This window comes from Catharus ustulatus, chromosome 2 (assembly GCF_009819885.2).
Source record: "Catharus ustulatus isolate bCatUst1 chromosome 2, bCatUst1.pri.v2, whole genome shotgun sequence".
NCBI lineage: Eukaryota > Metazoa > Chordata > Aves > Passeriformes > Turdidae > Catharus > Catharus ustulatus.
In genome coordinates, this window is record NC_046222.1 from 32670359 (window position 1) to 32691370 (window position 21012).

Genomic DNA, 21012 nt, shown 5'->3' on the forward strand with positions numbered 1-21012 from the left:
CTTTTTAAATAAACTTCTAATGTAGTAAGTATCAATAATTTATGGATATTCCGTTTCCAAGCTGAGGAGTACCAGAGGCCTCGGAAGCAGGTGTGTTTCTCCCCTAAAACTGGTATCTCCATGCTGGGAATAACACAGAACTGCATTCCTCATCTCATACTATGCACTTTATTTGCACCCTGACAAACTCAGAACCCAAATAATGGCTGCTCTATCATAAAATTCATGCATTTACACACACACACACAAAGCTGTACTATACCCCTGCCACCCCCAAATTACATACAACTTCTTACTGAGGCACTCAGGCTGTCAAGGACTGCTCATTTTCTGAGGAAGCCTCATATCCATTGCAACCTGCACCGCTCAGCATTCAGAAAGCAAGGCCTAAGGTCTGATAAGCCAGGCACCCACAATCCAAAAGCCAAAGTCAGTGGCTGGCTTTGTAAAAGCTAATTAATTGTAAATCACGAATCACCAATCACTCATGGTGTGCCTGACATTACTGAGAGAGGCTTCCTCTGCACTTGGCATGGCTCCTTAAACAGGAGATAAAATGAGTCTGAACCACCAGCACAAACACAGTCACAGACAATGCCCTTCCTCTTCCATAGGAGGATCTTTAAAGGCTTGTGGGATACAGTTTTGTGACTTCTTAACAGAAACGTGGTAAAACAGTTGCATTAGTGCCAACTTTGTAATCCGAACACTGTGTCAGGCACAGTAAATTCAGACCTGGAAGTCAGGATTAGGGGCAATGATAAATTTGAGAAGTGACTCAATGCATCATAAAGTATCAGTGGGCTGTTTCAGAAGGAAAGAGTTTCTGAGAAACATCAAGGAACTCTAGAAAGACAATTCTCTGAAATCTTGGAATTATATAACTTTCCCTTCATGATGATGCTGACATACACCTGCTCCTGGAAATGTCTATTTTACCTTCACTATCTGAAGTGGAGAGCCTGCGTTTATGAACTCTTCTCAACTCCTTCCCATATCGGACACTTTTCTGTGAGCCATCACTTTCTGAATCTTCCTTATAATTAACTTGTCTCTTCTGATTCCGCCTTGATCTTCTCCTCCTAGTTTCCAGGTAATCATCATCACTGTAATCTGTGTAATCACCGCTCTCTGTATGAAACAAAACAGTGATGTGCATTATTCCATCAAAGCAAAACTGCCTCACATTAAAAATTCGGGTAAGTTTCCTAATTCAGATAGTTTCCCTTACAGTGTTTTTGTTGCCTGGTGTCAAAGACATCTTTACAATTCCTGACAGTGGAAACAACCTTAGTGAATTGGAGTTGATGGCACACATTACCAGTGCCTCAGGAGAGTATGTTCTGCTTTTAAAATTTAAATAAATTTGTACTCTACTAGAAGACTTTTAAAAACAGGTAGATGAAAAACGACTGACAAGATGAAACTCCAAGACCTGAGTTATACAAGTTAACAAAAATCAGCTTCACTCAAATGTGGGCTTGCTTAAAACAGAAACCATACAGAAGAAACTTACCATCAATCACAGTTCTTCCTGCACCAGTCTACTGCAGCTAGTATCTTCAAAAATTAAAATTTACATCAGTTGAAAATAGCCTCAAATCAACTTCAGCTGCTTTTCACTGAGCTATGCCAGAACAATTATCCCAAGATATATTTCTATAAAAGCCACACACTGTTCCTAAGTTAGTGATTGACATGAGTCACAGATCAAAGTGGCATCTTCTTTACTTCCTAAAATATTAGGCAAAGAAACACAGCAAGTCGGCAAGAACAACCAGCTTCAGAAGGAAATTCTGTCTCTGGAGACTGAAAATAAAGCCTCTTGCAGGGCACCTGATTTCCTTAGCTCAAAACAGGCTTTAAAACAGGGCAATAATGAGGGAAAGGGAGAAATAGAAACATAGTTAAGATTATACTTTTAGATATATATGGAATGATACTGGAATCAGTTGATTTTATCCACAGATGTGTGTCCACCATGAAACAAACAGTTGCTCTCGTGCATTACAGAAGAGATAAGCAATCTCTTTAGACTTCTGCCAGTATCTTCATGGTTAAGAGCTTATGATGAGTGCAAAGATGCATTGAGGACAGGGAGACAACAATCACTGTAATCACTCATATCGTTGTCTTCATCTGTCCATGCATTAACCTTTATTTTCGAAACCAGTACTCCAAAGCAACTTACTCCAACATGTTCATCATCTATATTCTAGACAGACAGATAAAACACTGTAATGATAACACACACTGCAGTAAGTTAACACTCCAGTATAGTCAGAAACTCAAATTCACAATAAGAGTGAGGAAAAAATGAGTGCTCGTTTATACAGCACTTTCTAGTCTGTGTCTCAAATGAAGCAGAAACAAGGAGGACAGTCTTCAGAGAAAGATGCTGATCATGAAAAGGTTTATGAAGTGCACAGGTACTATTCTCACACTTCAAACCATGCCAACAGAAAATGAGGTAGTTGAAGGACAAGTAGAAGTAAAGTGAATTATTAGGTTCTCCTGTGATGCAAGAGTCTTCAGTTACTAAAGATTTTAAGGGTAATTTTATGAGAGAGAGATTCAAGGTGTTATTCTTGGCTTTCAAGCCTCTCAGAAAAAACAGACTGCCACACAACTGAAGTTTTCTTCCATAAAAGTGATGGAAAATGTTTCTTTCAGAATCTTTTTCATAGGTGTGCTCAGAAGGTCTTCTTCTAGCTATGAAGAAGCACACTTGTGTCTCCATCCTTTTTCCTATAATTATGAGCCAAACAGGAGAGGTATAGAGGTAGCTGAAATTACCCTCAGCGGTGGCCTATAGAAACATAGCACAAGCATTTATTTAAATACATAATTACCTAGAAATGCCAAGAACCTAGTGCTCAATATCAGTTCTCTGAAAAATACTGACACCAGAACAAGTAGCAGATTGCTTTATAGCAATTGCTTTACAGCATCTGACTTGAACAAAGCAAGCACACAAGTTAGTGTCATTCATGACAGAAACTCAGACTGCCATTCTCCCTCTCTCCAGAACAGAGTACAGTAATTTCACGATTATAAGCTGCACATCCGGGTGTCAGAAGCTTTTCATTCTTTGTCCATATATAAGCCACACGTGATTATAAGCCGCACGCCGCACGTCTGGGTATATGCAACTGTCTTGGGTTACAATACAGAGTGTGATAAAAGGTATCTATTCTATCACCATCTGTTGAGGGTAGGGGCAGTGATCCTTATCTCCACGGCAGATATTCTACTAATGGGCCATCCATTGAAACCAGGCAGGCCATTTTCTTTATCTTTTCACAACTCATCCTTCCTCCAGCAAGGCATTTTCTGCTAATGGCCCATTGAGTCCCACTGTGTGACTGATAAAATTACTTCATTCCATTGGAAGTTGCTCCAGCCAGGGGGAAGAGCCCAACATTTCTTATCAAGATAAAAACAGAGGTTTTGGGACACTAAGGGAGCCCCTTTCTCCACTGGACTCCAGAGGTAAAGTGGATTTCTCCACATCACCACTGGACCTACAGAGGAAAACTGCACCTTTTCCAGGAGCACTGCTTCAACTGAATCACATCTGTCACTGCAGGAGGATGCAGCTGCCATTTAATGGGACTGCTACCAACACCCTGCCTGACGGGGTGTCAGGTTGTACTCTGACTTTGCCAGGGTTTGGGGTTTGTTTCTTTGTAGTACTGTATTTCTATTTTAATTTCCCTAGTAAAGAAATGTTATTCCTAATTCCCATATCTTTGCCTGAAAGCCCCTTGATTTCAAAATTCTAATAATTTGGAGGGAGGGGGTTTACATTCTCCATTTCAAAGAGAAGCTCCTGCCTTTCTCAGCAGACACCTGTCCTCCAAACTAAAACAGCAACTTTTCGTTCTTTGTCCATATATAAGCCGCACCTGATTATAAGCCGCACTTTGGGTTCGGACCAAAATTTTAGTCAAAATGGTGTGGCTTATAATCGTGAAATTACTGTATTTAAAATATCAAAGATTGCTTATACTCACCAGACTCTCTGCTTGAATTGTCCTCAGACTCTTCGTCTTCATCATCTTCAGAGTATTTTTTCTTGGCTGTTTTCCTTCGTAACCGCCTGCTTTGCCTCATGGGCCTGGAGAGGTGTCGCCTGGATATGCGGGCACAGAACTCGGAGTCGCTGTCCTCATTTGATGGTGGGTCATCTTCACTTTCATCCAGATTTTCTTCTGATACAACAAATTCATCCTGAGATCTACTCAAAGGAAAACCCCAGACAACAGAGATAGGTATCATAACCAAAGAACCGAAATAGTACTTGTATTTAACAAGCAAGTTATACGTTTTGTTTTACGCAAAACAAAAAAAAGCACAATCTTATAACGAGGAACAAAGACCCAGAGAGAGCAAGTTGCCATCACTGACATGAGGTTTCAGATGTGTATTCAGCTCTATGGGAAATGACATTACACAGCAGACTAGAACAGCAGGTGGGTATAAACACTCTGTCAAACCAACACTGCAGGTGGCATTAACATAGGACAGATCCTAGAGTGTTCATATGGTTCATTGCAATGTAATGTCTGCATAGCAGTAACTGTGGAGGGAAAATAAACACCAACCACATTCTAGCAAAGGTGACCTTTCCTTCACAAACCCAGCACTGTCTCACACAATTTCTGATAATCAGAATATCGTGTCTTAACACAAAACTATGGCTCTAATGCAAAACATGCATGTCACAACCTTATAAACTTGTAACATTCCCATAATTTCAAGTGAGCCGAGGCTTTTTTAAAAACCATTGAGAACTGAACGTACACAGTCACTTGCATTTGGTTGCCAGCTGAATTTAAATTCCAGTGTAAGATCCAGAAGGCCCAAAGCGGATGGAGTTGAGGATGGAGTTAAAAATGCATGAGCACACTTTAACAGATCAATGCACTATTAATTCTGTGACATTTCCACAAGCTATACTCATTGACTGGAAATTTCCAAACACATGTAGCTCAGTTATTTAGGGTGCCACTGAAATGTCCTCAGTATAGTCAGAGGTGAAAAACAAAGCTCAAAATTTGCATTTGTCTTGTATTGATTTTCCATACACTTAGTAAATTGACTCAATGATTGGTGTAAAGCTTTAAATGTTGCTGGTAAATAGCCTAGAGCCTCATGGTTGCTTTATTATGTTGCTTCATTGAGGCATAAGTTAATCAAAAATTATCTTTTTTTTTTTTACATTAGTAATTGCCCAGACTGAATGATGAGAGATTCTGTGGAAAGTGAGTTTCAGTCAGCCAGAGCAATGACATGTATTTGTTTTCTACAGTATAAGCCACTTCTTTGTATTCAAACTCTACCGCCTACAGAACAGCAATCAAAAACCAATTTCAGAATCTGCCTGTCAGGTTTTGTGTGCTCTAAATAATGAAAATTTTCCTCTTCCAATTTCTAGATGACAATCAGGCCAAAAAACCCCCTACAAAATAGGAATTTTCAACTCTTATTTTTTAAAAGGGAACAACCAGTCTCATTTTAGCTACATTTTTGTTACAGACTTCTGCTCAACAGTCACATCAACCAGAGAACTGAGCCCACCCAGCTCCTTCACGAACACAAGCCTGTAGTGAGGCCTGAGACATAACAGTCATGTTTCCAGATTGTGTTAGGCTTAAAATACAGATTGGATGATGTCAGCACATGGATCCAGAGTACAGTTTTTCCAGTACAGTGATGTTCCCCTAGGCCAGAAGAACTCCATGGTAGAGTGTTTGGAACTGGGTGAGCTTTAAGGTCCCTTTCAACCCAAACCATTCTATCATTCTGTGACTCTTACTGGCACTGTGCAGTGCCATTCCAGCACTGGGAACATGCTCCTGATGATCATTTCTGGGGCACTGCAAAGTTACAGAAGCCGGTAAAGGTCAGGAACCTGTGGGCAAGTTAAATTGCTAACCTACCCATCGCTGATCTTGAATTCATCTTCACTCTCTTCTTCATCCATGTTACTGTCACTATCCAAGTCATTTAGTCGCCGTCGCTTCTTGCGTCGTGCTGCAGCAGCCCTTTGTGGTCGCTTGTTTTCCTTCCTTTCTTCCTCTAGGATTGTGGAAATGTCTTTTCCACGGTGACCTGTGATATTTGACATGTCTTTGCCTCTGCCAATGCCTGAATTCAGTGACAGAAAAGGGAAACAATATCAAGTTTATTTTTTTGTTCAATTTTCTACAGATCTTTCTTGCATGTGCCTAACTTCAGTTTATTTTCTCTCAAGTAGAATAATTTCTTGTCAAGCAAGACTCTGTCCAGAGTCTTGCTCCTGACACACACAGCCTAGCTGTGGTCACTTGGAAATACTGAGGTCCATGCAGAAGGCCATGGTTAAGTGTCTGCACTTTGATGTTCAACCCCAACCCACATTATTACCACTCCAGTGTCTTTTGAGAGGGCAACTACCAGAAAATACACTTCGGTAATGCTGAATATCCTTCTTGGGAGATGAAGGGTTTGAGCTGTGGTTTGGTCAAGAAGTAGAGTTTTTGAAAAGGTGCTTTAGTGTTGGGACTTGGTTATGTTTACTATAATGGACCTTGCGTTACACACCCACAGACACAGGATTTTCAGATTGTTTGCATACATCCACGAGCTTCTGAAACTGGCGAGTGTCTGGAGATGCCACAGGCCAAATAACTGAAGGACAATGTTTCATGGCTGTATTGTTCAGGCAAGTTAAGGTGATGCAGAAGCACAAATCCACCTCCATCCCTCAGACAGTGCTGAAGACCTCTGTTTTGGCCCCATGTTGCCTTAACAGGCAACAAAGAGCAGAGTTTCATTTTGTTCATGTTCAACTGAGAAGTGCTAATAGAGCTGGATGAATATTTAGACAATTTGGTACACTCATTCTTTAGAGGGTCCAATTGCTGACCAAATGTCAATAGCACTGCTGCCAATTTCCAATCTCAAATACAAAACTTACTCATTATGTATATAAAAACCCGTACAGGCTGGATTTAACTGTCATCTTTTACTAATTTTCTGACATCTTCTGGCAGCATGAGATGGCCATTCCAAAGGAAAATTATTTAGTTCACATCAAAAAATCCAACAGTAAAAAACTCCCTGGCAAACTAGAGAGTTTGAAGGGAGAGAGTTATATTTGCTGCTTCTCATATTAAAATAAATTTGCTCTCCATCTTCTTATCACCATTGCAATGCAAAACAAGTAACATCAGAAACATACCTCCTCCATCAGCCTCCTTGATATCATCTTCAATTGCCTCGTCAATTGCCTCATCAAATTCATCAAATCTAAAAATAACAGTTTCCATTTACCAATTTGAAGTGAACCTTAATTAAATCGTTACAAAAACATACCTCAAAATCTGAAGAAATTACACTGCACAGACAGTGGGCTGGATACATAATTAACTAAAATAATGGGCCAGAATTTTAAAAAATGGCTATTATCAAAGTTGTGTTCCTTACATCTCTTTGCTTGAGGATTATTTACCATTGCCTGTCTTACTACTGAGTTACATGAACAGAAATTCCCTTCAATTTTACACAGCAGGCCTCTGAATTTAACAATATATAATCTGAAAGTTCTTTAAAATGGTTTCAATAACATTTTCACACAAATTAATCATCATTTTTCCACAACTTCTATTAGATGACATCAGCTCTACCAACCTTCAAAACAGCCTGAGAATCATCTATTAAACTCAATGTAAAATTCTTTATTCTGTCCACATTTTCCTTCAGAACTCATTTCACATAGCTGCTTTCTACTCCTAAAGCTCATGATACTTTATGGCTCTGCAACATTCTAAGCTGAACAGATAAAATAAAACACAAAGTACAAAGTTCCTCAAAAATCTATGTAAGTTGTAATGCAATGTTATATAACTGAATAGGACAAACAAAAGCAAAGTCTTTGAGTGTGCTTGTCCTGCAACAGTTTTTACAAAACTGCATAAATTTCTGTACCCTGTGTAACTCATTGAAAGAGAACAACAAACTGAAGAAAAAAGATACAATCCTTTCAACACAGATGACCTCAGTTTGTTTCTTCAGTTATGAATTCAAATTCCATAAAAAAGGATTGTTACCTGTTCAAAAAAATAGATGCCTTGAGCTTCAACATGCAAAAGTATAAATTTTATTAACCGTATAGAAAAGAATTTTCATTTAGATGCAAATCTTTCTTCTAGTTTTTTAAAAAGTTTTTTTTTTGTATTTTTTTCAGATACAACTAACAACTGGACAATACATTCCTTAAAAATTCCACTTCTCAGTCATGAAAGAAAGATTCCAGTTTTATTTACCTCAGTCCTCCATAGGAACCTCCAGCAGTACAAGAGAAAAATAAAGCTAATACTTTACTCTGTATTTCAATAATAAACATAAAACACTTTCTCCTTTAAAAATAAGGTGATGGACTTCCGATATCTTTATATTTCTTAGGAACAACTGCATGCCACTCTTAAGGCAGCTTTACCTGATGCTTTTATATTTTTCAGAATCTCTGTTGCTTAGTGTGTAACTACGAAACTTCATATTAGGTGTTAGTAAGTTCTCTTTACAGGGTAGTTAGACAAAAAAATTCCTTTCTAGCTAGAAAATCAAGCATAAACAACAGTGAGGGAAAGGGGGCAAGCCAGGGAACTAAGACTTCATAGCTTGGGGTTGGGGTTGAATAATTCAGCCCAATTGTAACCAACATGAACCAAAACTTACAGAAGTGGATTCTGGTTACAAGTTTTTACATCTTGGATTTGATTTGGGTGTAGCCCCATCCGGGCTCTTGCCCAAGGTGTATCCTTTCAATAAATACCTATTTTATTCCTTTTACTCTGTCTAGTCTCTGTTCCAAGTTAGCCTTTCCAGGCAACATACCCAGGAAAGAAATAACTCTGAAATTATTCCATCAGTAAGATTAGTTTCTCATTACTCAAACACTGTTTTCCCTCCACATAGCTAAAAAAAAAACCGTCTTCAAAAGGTGAGAAACGACTTAATGCTTTCCAACCAGTGCTAACAAATAACCTGAGCTCAGACATGAGCTGACAGTTGCTTGTCCATTAGGTGTAATGGAACATAATTTCTTCTGCTGTTGCTTTATTCATGATGCAGGTTTTTGCTAACTTGCTCACAAGAGGGCTCAACAGATGGGTGATACAAAGAGATTATAGATCCTTTAGAGATCCGGGATGTTTCACAATACAGATCTGTTTCTCAGTGGAATAAGACTTTAAGCATTTATTTTCCCTTCCTGTCACAGCTCTCAGTGACCCCAGCGGAACTTCGCTCCAGACATAAGAATCTGATACACTGATACATGCAATCTTTTCACCAGCTCAAGTTTATGTGTATGATATAGCCTGTAAGAAAGATTATCACTTTTTATCAGAAGACTGATTTTTCTGAAACATTACATTCAATAAAAATTTACTGTCATTGCAGGGCATGGGTCCTGCTGAAGCTGTGCCACACACACCCTACAGGCAAGGGTTTGTTTTTTTTTCTCCTGGTCAGATGTTGCCTGACCTGGCATTAACATAACAGCAGATCTATGTAGTCTTGCCTGTAGCCTAACAATTGTTACAGGAATGCTTAATTTCCCAACGCAGCAATAGCATTTTCATTAGTATGACTTCTGCTGTTCAGTCAAAAAGCTACCAAAATCCAACAGCTGAGCAAAGTCAGACTGAGTGTTCTGACTAGGCTGCAAAACCCAGTCTATACAAATGTCATGCCTCTCCTTAGCAATAAAACCAGGTTGAACATAAATTCAATGATAGCTACTGCTGGAAAGTTTGTTATTCTAGTATTGGAATGTTATAATTTTTGATGATAAAGGTCTACATAGAGCAACTACTGGAAAGATAAGAGGTTTTTTTTTAACATTCCTAATGCATTCGGGGCAAACCCCCAAAATCTCTCAGGAAACCACATTCTTTTTTAATCCCAAGGGCATTCTACTTGTCTGGTGGACTGAAGATGATACAGAGCATCACAAGGTATTATTTAGAAAGCAGTCTATAAAAACAACTTGGTAATACACTGAGAACAAAAAGTTGTCATTAAGATCATGCTGAATTTTGAAAACCTTAGTGACCTATTCTACTTTCAGAATGCAGAGTCTAAATATCTTGGCACTTTCATTTACTAATTGCATTTTTGTCACAATTTCTCTAAAGAGTTACAAATTTCTCTAAAGAGTTGCATTTTTAGATGCACTGTGTGATAATTACATTTTAAGTTTCATTCCCCTTTCATGTAAGGAAGATCTAAGGTGGGGATGGGGAAGAGAGCATGGAATCGAAGGCCTTTAGACACAAGAAGTCTCTCTTGCAAGAGAAAGGAGAGGTTTAATTCACCTGCTTTAACTCACTCCAGAAACTGCAGTAGTACCAAAACCTTCTCCAGTATTCCTGAACAAAACATCATATATGTTTTCATTTTTTTAATGCATCATCCCTTCACTATACCACCTCATGCTCTCACAATCACCCAGCATAACCAGTATTCAGAGAAAAGACCAAAGACACTTTAGTCTGGCTTCTCTGTTAAATGTAAAAGTTCACATGAGAAGCAGTGGGATGATTCAGAAAGGAAACAACAGTATGATTTTTGCTGTACAAGATATTTTTAAAAGCTGCTGACCTGTAGCTTATGCACTTTCGGGTTCTGGTAGATCTCCTTTCAAGTTTCGATTTGGGCTTTTTGGAATCTTTCTTCTTTTCCTCCTGACCTTCAGGTATTTCTGGCTCCTGTTCAGATAGGACAGAAGTGTCAAAAAGCTTTATCTCCTCCCTCCCTCCACATTCATTATGACTGAATTCGTAATACAGATTATTCATTCTGTCTAGACATCTCATATGCCCAACACAGCACATTATAATATAGTACACCTAGTGTAATATGACTTGTAATACAGTGACCTATTACAGCAGTTCAGGTGAATTTGCACATTTTGCCCTTACAGGCTACATAACTTTCCAAACACAAGAGTTCAACGGTTCAGGCTATTGGATCATTTGGCTTATGCTGCAATGCTGAGATCATGCCTTGGATGATACTCCCAGGACTAGTAAAAATGTGTCAGATGAACAAACTGTGGCCACCACCTCTACATACCAAGCAAGGGATATCTTTAGACAGTGCAGTTTCAATGAACTTTCATGCAGGTTAGTTTTATTATATTGTTTGCAAGGTACTAATTTAAAAGCAAAATAATCTGCTCCCAGGCTGCATTTTACAAATATCTGCTCTCAGCCATAGAATCTTTTGCAAGTTTATAAAATCTGTTACTGTTTTCTGGTATTCAGAGACAGGGAGAAAAAGCTGGCTTTGCTACAATCAGGCAGAGTGGAAAGTCTATGTTTAAAATGAACAAAAGTTTCATTTTGAACTGCAAAGAACAGATTATACAATTCCAGATGAAAGCATTTGGCTAAGACTTAAAGAGACTTGCTTTAAAGTGTATTTAAGGGAAAACAGGCTATTCTTCATGGGAATCAAAGCATTTTTCCTCTTTTCTCAAGAGAAACTGTAGAAAAGCATCTGTTAATGAAACACTAAATGTTTACAGTTTTTAATCATGTGACATTAACATCCTGAAGTTGAAGGCAAATGCTATGCTGCCTAGAGATACTACATATTCCCTCTGAATTATAAACCAGGAACATTTGTTTCCATCAGTTCCAAAGGAAAGCCATGACAATTAGCTCAGACCTAGATAACTGCACAGCAAACACCAGAGTTAAATGACTGAACCCCTCCTTTATTAACTACTGAATATAGAGCTTTCAACTCTCATTGAAAAAAAAACTTATTTTCAACTGAAGACCCAACTGTAATGGGCAGGGAGGTGGTCCTGCAATCCCTCACTGGGAGAGGACTCTCTGTGGTATCAGGTGGCTCTAATGAACACCATAAAGCTCCCTTGGTTTCTCGGCTTTATTCAGTCTAAAATGAAGGGTCTAGTATAATTTCTGATCTGCATATAGATTGATTTTTTTTTCCAAGATGCTACTAGCACCTCTGACACAGCACTGAGAGACTCCTTCCCCGAGATGTTTGGAAAACATAACAATATCACGCAGACACGCTAGCTTACCTGAGGTGGAATGATGTTCTCAATACTGATACCCACGTACACCAATCGCTCTTTTCTTGAGGAGAGAAAGAAAATTAAAATAAGCTTACAGAAAGGCTGCAGATATTTAAAATTATGCTATAATTAGCACCGTTTGAAGCTCTTACTATGTCACTAGGCAGAAACATCTCAAGAGGATGTTCCAAGTGAAAAGTTATTGAAATTGGGATTATGTGTTAATTCTCATATGATTTCATTCTACTGCATGTATAATGTAAGAGATTTCCAAAGAGTTCTGACAATCAACAGTACTTGAAGGCTGTGGGTAGGCACCATAGAAATTACTGAATTTGGGGTATAAAAAGTAAGTAAAAACCCACTGAAAAATATTAATGTTGTGACGAAGATTATGTTGTCAGACCTGTAACTACCACCAATTGTGAAGACAATGAAAGATAAATTGGGAATTCAGACTCACAATGAACTGGAAAAAATATGTAAAGATAGGAAGCAATCCAAATGGATACATGCCAATTATTACACCTAAGGAGGAAGAACCAACTCTAGAAAGACCCAGGGACAAATAACTGCCTACAGAGGAATTCTTTGCCAGAGGAGATCAGCCTGAGAAAAGATCAACAGAGTCAAACTGCTGCACAAGGAACTATGATGACAGATGTGCAAATAGGACAACAGCCAACAGGACACCTGAAGGACACCTGCCATGGCAGTCAGTCCTGTTCACACATGGCTTGGAGCACTTAAAGCCATCTGGGCACCACACACTCCCCAAGAAACGTGATCCAGCTGAAGAGCTCGGAGCTAGCCAGTGGGAGTTACTGGAGGGCAGCAGTCACCCTGCAGAGAAGGGCTGAAAAAAGAGGATGGATCAGTACAGAGAACACTGGACTGAAGATGGGACAGAGAGAAGTACTCAAATACGGGACAGACTCCTGTAAGGAGAAGAAGGCTGTCCCCCTTGTCCAGTGTGTTACAGGATCACATCTACGGAAGCAAAATTCAATTTGGACTTAGCTTTCCTCAATGCAAACATTCTGCATCATATGAATTGCCTCGGGGACAGCTCTGGCTCCTGAAGGACACAAGCCTTCTCTAAGTCCTGTTGTATCTGCCAGTCTAGACTAGAGACGGATTTCCTAACACTTCCCAAACAGCACTACATGCTGATCTTCATGGTAATGAACTGAGCTTTCAAATAAGCAGTCTCTGAGGAAGAATAGCCAGGTATTAATGCAGACTAGGGTGGGTAACCAAACTCCCATCACCATAGTCTCCCTACTACCCTTTTCCTAGGAAAACAAGGCATAATTTAAAGAAATTAAGAGCACAATGAAAGTTGGTGGCATTTACCGGTGTCTGGAAGGACCCTGGATTTTTGAATTGAAGTGTCTCAACCAACCAGAATCAGACTATTGAAGTTACAGGGAGTGCTCATATGAGCCTGTTGCATTACACTTGAGCTGCAACAGGATACATCATGCACATAACTGCAAAAATACCCAAGACATGTATTAATTTTGGATATGTTTACTTCCCTATGTTAATGTTTTGCAAATAGAAGCATCTATGTGTAAAAATTTGGTCTCCAATACTTTCATTAAGTGCTAAAGAATCTATGTACAGTAATTTCACGATTACAAGCCGCACCATTTTGACTAAAATTTTGCTCCCACACCGGAAATGCGGCTTACACTCAGGGGCGGCTAATATGTGAATAATTTTCTGATATTTCCAACGCCAGAAGAGCAAACCGAGGTGCTGAGCCGAGCATCGGCCAGTAAAACCTGGATTTATGCCATTGTCACAAATTGGTTACTCTGTTGCACAGCGGGTGGAGCCGGGATGCCTGCTGGCAGCGCAGGAGGGGGAGGGAGGCAGGGGAGCTCCCTCCTTCCCTCCTCTCCCGCAGCCCGGGGGAGGCAGGGGCTCCGTGCTGCCATCCCCGTGGCTCAGGAGGGAGGCAGGGGGCTCCCTCCCGCCTACGGCCGTGGGAGCGGGGGCGTTCCTTCCTCTCCTGCCGCCGCCGCCGTGGTTGCCAGCAGGCTCCCATCCCCTCCTGTTGCTGCCGCCATGGGTGCCAGTGGGCTCCGTCCCCTCCTGCCACCGTGGGGCATCGCCGGGCCAGGGTGAGTGAGCCCAGAGGCGGCAGCCAGCCCCGAGTGGCCCCGCCAAGCAGCAGCGCCGAGCTGGGCCACCCCAAGCGGGCCGAGTTCTCACGGCCTGAGCTGAGCCAGTAAACCCCTGCCCCCGATCCTGCAATTGTGTTACTATTTGGCAACTTTGTTGCACGCAGGTCCTCGCTGCGAATGACAGAGCGGTTTATAATTGGGTGCGGCTAATTTATGGACAAAGAACAAAATGTTTGCCAACACCCGGCGATGCGGCTTATAATCGTGAAATTACTGTAAATTTTGAAAGTCTTCTGAGTAGCCTTCTGCACTTTCGAGCATAATATTCTTAAATAAAATGAACAAGCACAGTTCTCAAAGTAAAACTTACAAACAGTAAAAATGGATTTTAGGTGGTTTTACAGCTAAAAAGACCATGGACTTCAACAACTTGGTATCATTATGCCTACTGAAATGACGGGCTGTCTATATAAGGAATTGGTTTTGTATCCTAATGTGAATATTTCAAAGTGACAGATGAAAAGAAAACCTCATCCAACTAGGCACCATTAGATTGGTTGGATAAGAAGGAATGATGCTGTGCAAAATCACTATGCTCTTGAAAATTAATTAAAATAACATTTTAAGGCAAGGAATAAAATTACTGAAATGTGAAAGGAACTAGAATGACAAACATTTTGGTATTCAGCAAGTGTCTTTGATGGTTTACCCAACTTCTCAATTCTTGTAATGCAAAGCATCAAGAGACAGGAGATGAGAAAAATTAATTTGCTTTTAAACATGATCAGCAAGGTTTTCCAGTTCTGCTGTTCTTCTCCCTGGCTTGAGTACACACTGCTTAACAAATCAGCAAATGGAACAAGACAATCCTGCTGAAGTCAAGGTCTCGAAATGAAATACAAAATTACAGAAATTTCACGAATACAAGCCGCAGTAATTAGACAAAAATTTTGGTGGAAACCCGGAAGTGCGGCTAATATTTGGGTGCGGCTAATCTATGAACAAAAATGTGATGTCTGCCCTTACCTAGTATCATGCTGGTCCAGTCCCGAGCCGAAACAGTTTGAAATGCATGGTTTCCCGTTGTTCCGACGATGAACCAATCAGAGAACAGCTTATTGCCTGCCTGTGGATGGCGGCGTTACTGAGGGGCGGGGGTTGTTATCGGGGTGAGTTACCTCGGCGAGTTACCTCGGCAGTTCGATAAAAGTGTTGATATTTCTCTGTACTTTTTAAAGTGTTTTCAGTCTTGTGCGGCTACGGGGCTGGCTGGGCTCGCAGGGAGAGGGCTGGGGGAGCCTCTCTCCCCGCAGGGAGAGGGATGAAGTGGGCGATCGGCTCGCAGGGAGAGGGCTGGGGGAGCCGCTCAGCCCGCAGGGAGAGGGGTAGAACGGCCACTCGGCTCGCAGGGAGAGGGCTACAACGGCCGCTCGCCCCGCGGGGCTGCGAGGGCTACAACGGCCGCTCGCCCCGCAGGGCTGCGAGGGCTACAACGGCCGCTCGCCCTGCGGGCCACGCGGGCTACAACGGCCGCTCCCCCCGCGGGGCTGCGAGGGCTAAAACGGCCGCTCCCCCCGCGGGGCTGTGAGGGCTAAAACGGCTGCTCCCCCCGCGGGGCTGCGAGGGCTAAAACGGCCGCTTGCCCCGCGGGCCGCGAGGGCTACAACGGCCCCTCGCCCCGCGGGCCGCGAGGGCTACAACGGCCGCTCGCCCCGCGGGCCACGAGGGCTACAACGGCCGCTCCCCCTGCGGGGCTGCGAGGGCCAGAGCGGCCGCTCCTGTGCCAGCACGGAGATGTGGCTCCGCTCGGAGCTCAGCTGCCTGCCCGCGTGGCTGAGCGGCTGTTTAAAGGCAACGCGGATCCATTGGGAATGCTCGCAAAATGACCACACTATTGTTCCTGTCTTTTTCGGCTTGTAAATAAAGGGTGTGTCTTTTTTCACTTGGAAACAATGTTTCCGAGGTCGGCAGTAAGCCAGTAAGCCCCGGCGATCCCGCGATTGTGTTACTAAATGACGACTTTGTGAAAGTTCGCGGCGAACTAAAGTGCGGCTAATATTCCGGGTGCGGCTTATCTATTAACAAAGACATCAATGTTGCCAACACACCGGATATGCGGCTTATACTCTGTGCGGCTTGTATTCGTGAATTTACTGTATATCAAATGAATTCCTTATTCCTTTTGTGGCAGACAGCAGCTCAAGACTTTAACCAAGAGTTTAAACATTTGAACCAAGACATCTCCAAGGACAGCAGCAGATAAACACTGTCTGGTTATGGCTTCCTAGGCAAATTCAAGAAAACATTTTATCTCAACTATGTGGTTGCAAAAGCTGCTACAGGGAACTCATGAAAGTGTGTTATGAAAGCAAGTACAGTAATTTTATGACTATAAGGCGCACTGGATTATAAGGCGCACCTCCGAGAGCCGGAAATTTCGCAACTTTGTACATTATATAAGGTGCACCGGACTATAAGGCGCACTTCCGCGTTCGGACCAAAATTTTAGTCAAAAGGGTGCACCTTATAGTCGTGAAATTACTGTACTCCACTTGGTTTAGGAGAATTAGACAAGTAGCTCCTAGAGGGATTTTCCATCAAGAAGTCTCAGAGTATCTAATATGGATTAAAAGGGAGATCCTAAAAGGATTTAATGTCCACTCCCTCCAGTTGGTGGCAGGACATGATTACAGAAGTTAATCTGTACCTGAGAAACCTGAAATTCAGCCAAGTTGTTGTGGTAGCACCTTCAATCAACGAACAGAAAAAGTGTTGGGGGGAAGGTATGATTCCATCTATGCATTTGTAAGTCAATGGGAAACCTGAAGGTTTAATTTAAAATATCAGTGACATAACAGTTTGGGGATGTGCAAGCACACGGCTGAGCAGCTGAATCAGCCTCGTCAGATTCCTGAGAGCTGGAAAGAACACAACATCATCACTAGTACAAAAAGCACGACAGCAACACTGGTTCAAGGAACCTATTAGGTAGATAGATCCATAATGACAGAGTTGGATTTCTTCTCTTTGCCAAAAAGACAGACACCAACCACATACTGAATTTTCAGAAAAAAATCTGCATTCAATCATGTCTGTGCCTCAAGCAATGAACCTGCTTTAACTTACTCTGAGCTGTAATAACTACTATCATTTCCTCTGGCATTATAATTCTTCAGCCTTTTTACTTTATTATTTGCTACAATACAGCAGTAAGTTGGAAGACTTCAATATCCAACTATTGCACTGTGAATTCTATTTTAACTGAAGTTTATATCTAAGGAAAAAACACTGGAAACTAAATAAAAAACTCAACTTTATGATGTACAATATAACGCATTAGGTTTATTTGGTATGAGGATCAAATTGCAAAACACTTATTAAACATTGGTTTCAGACACTGAAAACTGCTATCATATCATCTGTATTCTCTCCTGTTGCTCTCAGAAGATTATGTTTTTATACAACACTGGTGATTTCAAGAAAGCAAAGACAGACTGGCAAAAGCTTACATTCCATGTAATGTTTGCCAGCAGAATATTTACCAAAGTAAGCCCAAAAATACTGTTCACTAGTAATGAGCACTCCCACCATAAAGCAAAGCAGCAGAGTTCGTGTGTTGCCCATACTCCTGCACAGATGGAGGCTGTATATTTGCTGAGTTCACTCATAAAAATAGCTGATAGTTTCATTCCCACAGCTACAGATTCAGCAGAATTGGCAATGGATAATTTCACCACAGTATGATCCAGATACACTCTGAGCAGAAGTAGTGACATCAGAAACAGTTGGTACTTGATCTGTCACTATCATTGTTGCTGTTGCAAAAGCAATAGCAAACAGATTTGAAGAAAGCTGAAAGCAGATTGTGCTCCCATCTTCCCAGCACTGACTCACTACATCTCACATAATGTTATAGTCCCTGCAAAAAATGTAAGCCTGCACAAGTACAGTAATTTCACGAGTATAAGGCGCACCAGAGTATAAGGCACACTTCTGGGTATCGGCAAATTTCCGAACTTTGTACATATATAAGGCGCACCAACGTATAAAGCACACTTTTTTTTGCAGCAAGGATCCATGTGCAACAAAGTAACCAATTAGTAACTGAATCGCGTGATAGCAGGGTTTACTGGTTCAGCTTGGGGCCAGGCGGGCTCAACTCGGCTTGGGGCTGCTGCGGGCTTGCACTTTCGGGTTGGCAAATTTCAGAACTTTGTACATATATAAGGCGCTCCAGGGTATAAGGCGCACTTCTGGATTTGGCCCAAAATTTTATTCAAAAGGGTGCACCTTATACACATGAAATTACTGTATTTTCTTTAAAAGGGTCTCACCTTCTAGAGAAATTTGCCTTTTAAGATAAAATCCACACAAAGTTTTGTTTAATAATGCATACAGATGTTATTAAATTCTGCAAAGTACTCAATATGTGTCCTAAAAGTTATAAATTATGCAGACTATATTTCATAGACTATGTCCCTCATTTCCAGGCCTGAAAACTTCCAATAGAATGTTCCACCTGTTAAGGCTGTTGTTCCTAAATGTGTTTGCATTTAGCTTCTGGTAATGGCAGGGGTGGACAGCTGGTCAGAGCAGGGTGATAATGATGCCAAGCTTGTTGGTTCAATCCCTACACAGGCCATTCACTGATGAGCTGAACTCGATGATCCTTGTGGGTCCCTTCCAACTCAGAATATTCTGTGATTCTGTGAAGCTTCACTGACCCACTGCCCTACAGCAGTTGCTGCATAATCTTGTACATCAGGCAGAGTTTAACAGAATCTAAAGCAACAACTCGCAAATCCACAATAATCTGGATGTCATTTGGAGCAAAGTCAAGACTTAAACTTGCTTACAGCAGGAAATCTACACGTGACTGACAGTCAGCTGAGCCAGTGCTGGTAACCCATTAACTATTGGTATAAAAAAGTCAAATTTGTGTTCAGGCACTTTAACCAAAATTTAGTACAAATGTATTTGCTTATCTTTTCCAGTTACTGTACTTTTCCTCCCTTCTTGCAAGCTGTCTCAGCACTGAGCCAGCAATAATCAGTGGGAAGTCAAAACTGGTCTTATCAATTCCCAGTCTTATCACTGCTTTTCTCCCCAGTCACCAGTTATTTTAATGCTTGCCCAGTTATTACCACCCCATGCACAGCACTACTGTGAGTGTATCCAAACAACAGTACCTGCGTTCTGCACGCTCCTTCTTTTTTAGGACAACATCCAGATCTTGTAATTGTTCCTCTAACTTCTCACAGAGTAATTTCTACAGGAAGGAAACACAGAATTAGTTTATTCTATAACCAGCTATTTTTGCATAGAACTAACATTCAGACTCTTCATTCACTCAGTCTGTATCTGGAAGAAGCCTTGATACACTGGAGGCTCCTCTTTAATGAACAAGGTTTTACAATAAAGCCTGTCTTTAAAACATGAGCTCCACCATCAAGTCAAGGTTGGATGAGACTTTGAGCAACCTGGTCTAGTGGAAGGTATCCCTGCCCATGGCAAAGGAGGTTGGAACTAGATAAGTTCAGTGGACACTGCAGCAAAAAGCAGAGATACCCTTTTGGATCATTTTCTTACCAAATACTCAAGAAGCTGTAAGCAAAAAAATTACTTTTAATTGACAAATTGTGCCTTAGTCCATGTTAATGCCCTCATTATACTATTTCCAACGGTGCTCTTCACCCTTTTACACATCTGTCATTTTTCATACTGAAGAGTATTTTAACAGCAACAGAACAAGGATATGCTATAACTACAAATGTAAAGAAAACATTCTTACATATTCAAAATTATCACTACTGAAAAACACTCCTCAGAAGACAACTAAAAATCAACACCAAATAGAGTCATCTCACATCATGTCCAATGTCACTAGTTTACTGTCAGGCAACAGGCCTTTTGGCACAGAATTTCTCTAAAACCAAGGAAAGGGGTTGGGATCAGGCAGATTATTATGAAAATGTGTACAAATGGTTTCCCATTAATTTAACAGGAGCAGCATCAAACACTTTCTGCTTATCCTCCCAAGTACCAGCCCTGCGTCTAACCTTGGAATACAGGTTCATACTTGTCTATTACTTGACTAGAACAACCCTGGCTTTCCCAGCAGAGACAAACCATACCCTGAGATTCATCAGTAACAGCAGCTTTCTCTAACTGGCTTCTGAGCAAATGTCTCTGAAGAAGGAATAGCACTTCAGAAACAGCTGCTTGCTCTGGTCACTGATCCATGCCTCACTGCCCACTACTTCTGCCTCCTGGATGATAACATAAATGTTTATTTTGGGAAAAATTAAGACATTATATTTTTTATACTATACTAGTCTTGTGATTTAATCAGAGATGGGATATAATCAGTGTGACTGGAGATTCCCATCTAAAAATCAGCAACACAGTCACTCATCACTAGCAGAACAAAGAAAGAGAAAACCACATCACAAACTGAGTTTTACTAATGGAAAGGAGCGAAGATGAGCATCCTGCCATTCATCCCAGTCTATTTGTTAACAGAAAAAAAAGATTATAGAAAGCACTTGTTAAAGTCCCAGCCAATCTCCACAACCACAAGGAAAGCTGCAAAGAAGAGTGAAGTCACACAGGAAGCATACATGCTGGCAAGGCGGGCAGAACCACTCTCCATCAGGGATGATCATCAGCGGAGGGCGAAGGCAGGCTGTGTGGTAGCCGCTGTCACAAGAGTCACACAACAAAATCTGCGCAAACAAAACATATAATGAGTATTTTTTGGCATTCACATGTAAC

At 41.1% G+C, this 21012-nt stretch overlaps 1 protein-coding gene across 1 annotated transcript in view; it reads right to left on the reverse strand.

Moving 5' to 3' along the window:
- Positions 1-21012, reverse strand: part of RSF1 (remodeling and spacing factor 1) — a 73569-nt gene that overhangs the window by 7932 nt on the left and 44625 nt on the right. Inside the window, exons 8-15 of the mRNA XM_033051662.1 lie at positions 20859-20963; positions 19428-19507; positions 12110-12164; positions 10654-10760; positions 7229-7296; positions 5946-6153; positions 4017-4240; positions 940-1131 (exon numbers count right to left, since the gene is read on the reverse strand). Of these exons, the coding sequence (XP_032907553.1) occupies positions 940-1131; positions 4017-4240; positions 5946-6153; positions 7229-7296; positions 10654-10760; positions 12110-12164; positions 19428-19507; positions 20859-20963 (1039 nt within the window). The remainder of the gene's footprint in view (positions 1-939; positions 1132-4016; positions 4241-5945; positions 6154-7228; positions 7297-10653; positions 10761-12109; positions 12165-19427; positions 19508-20858; positions 20964-21012) is intronic.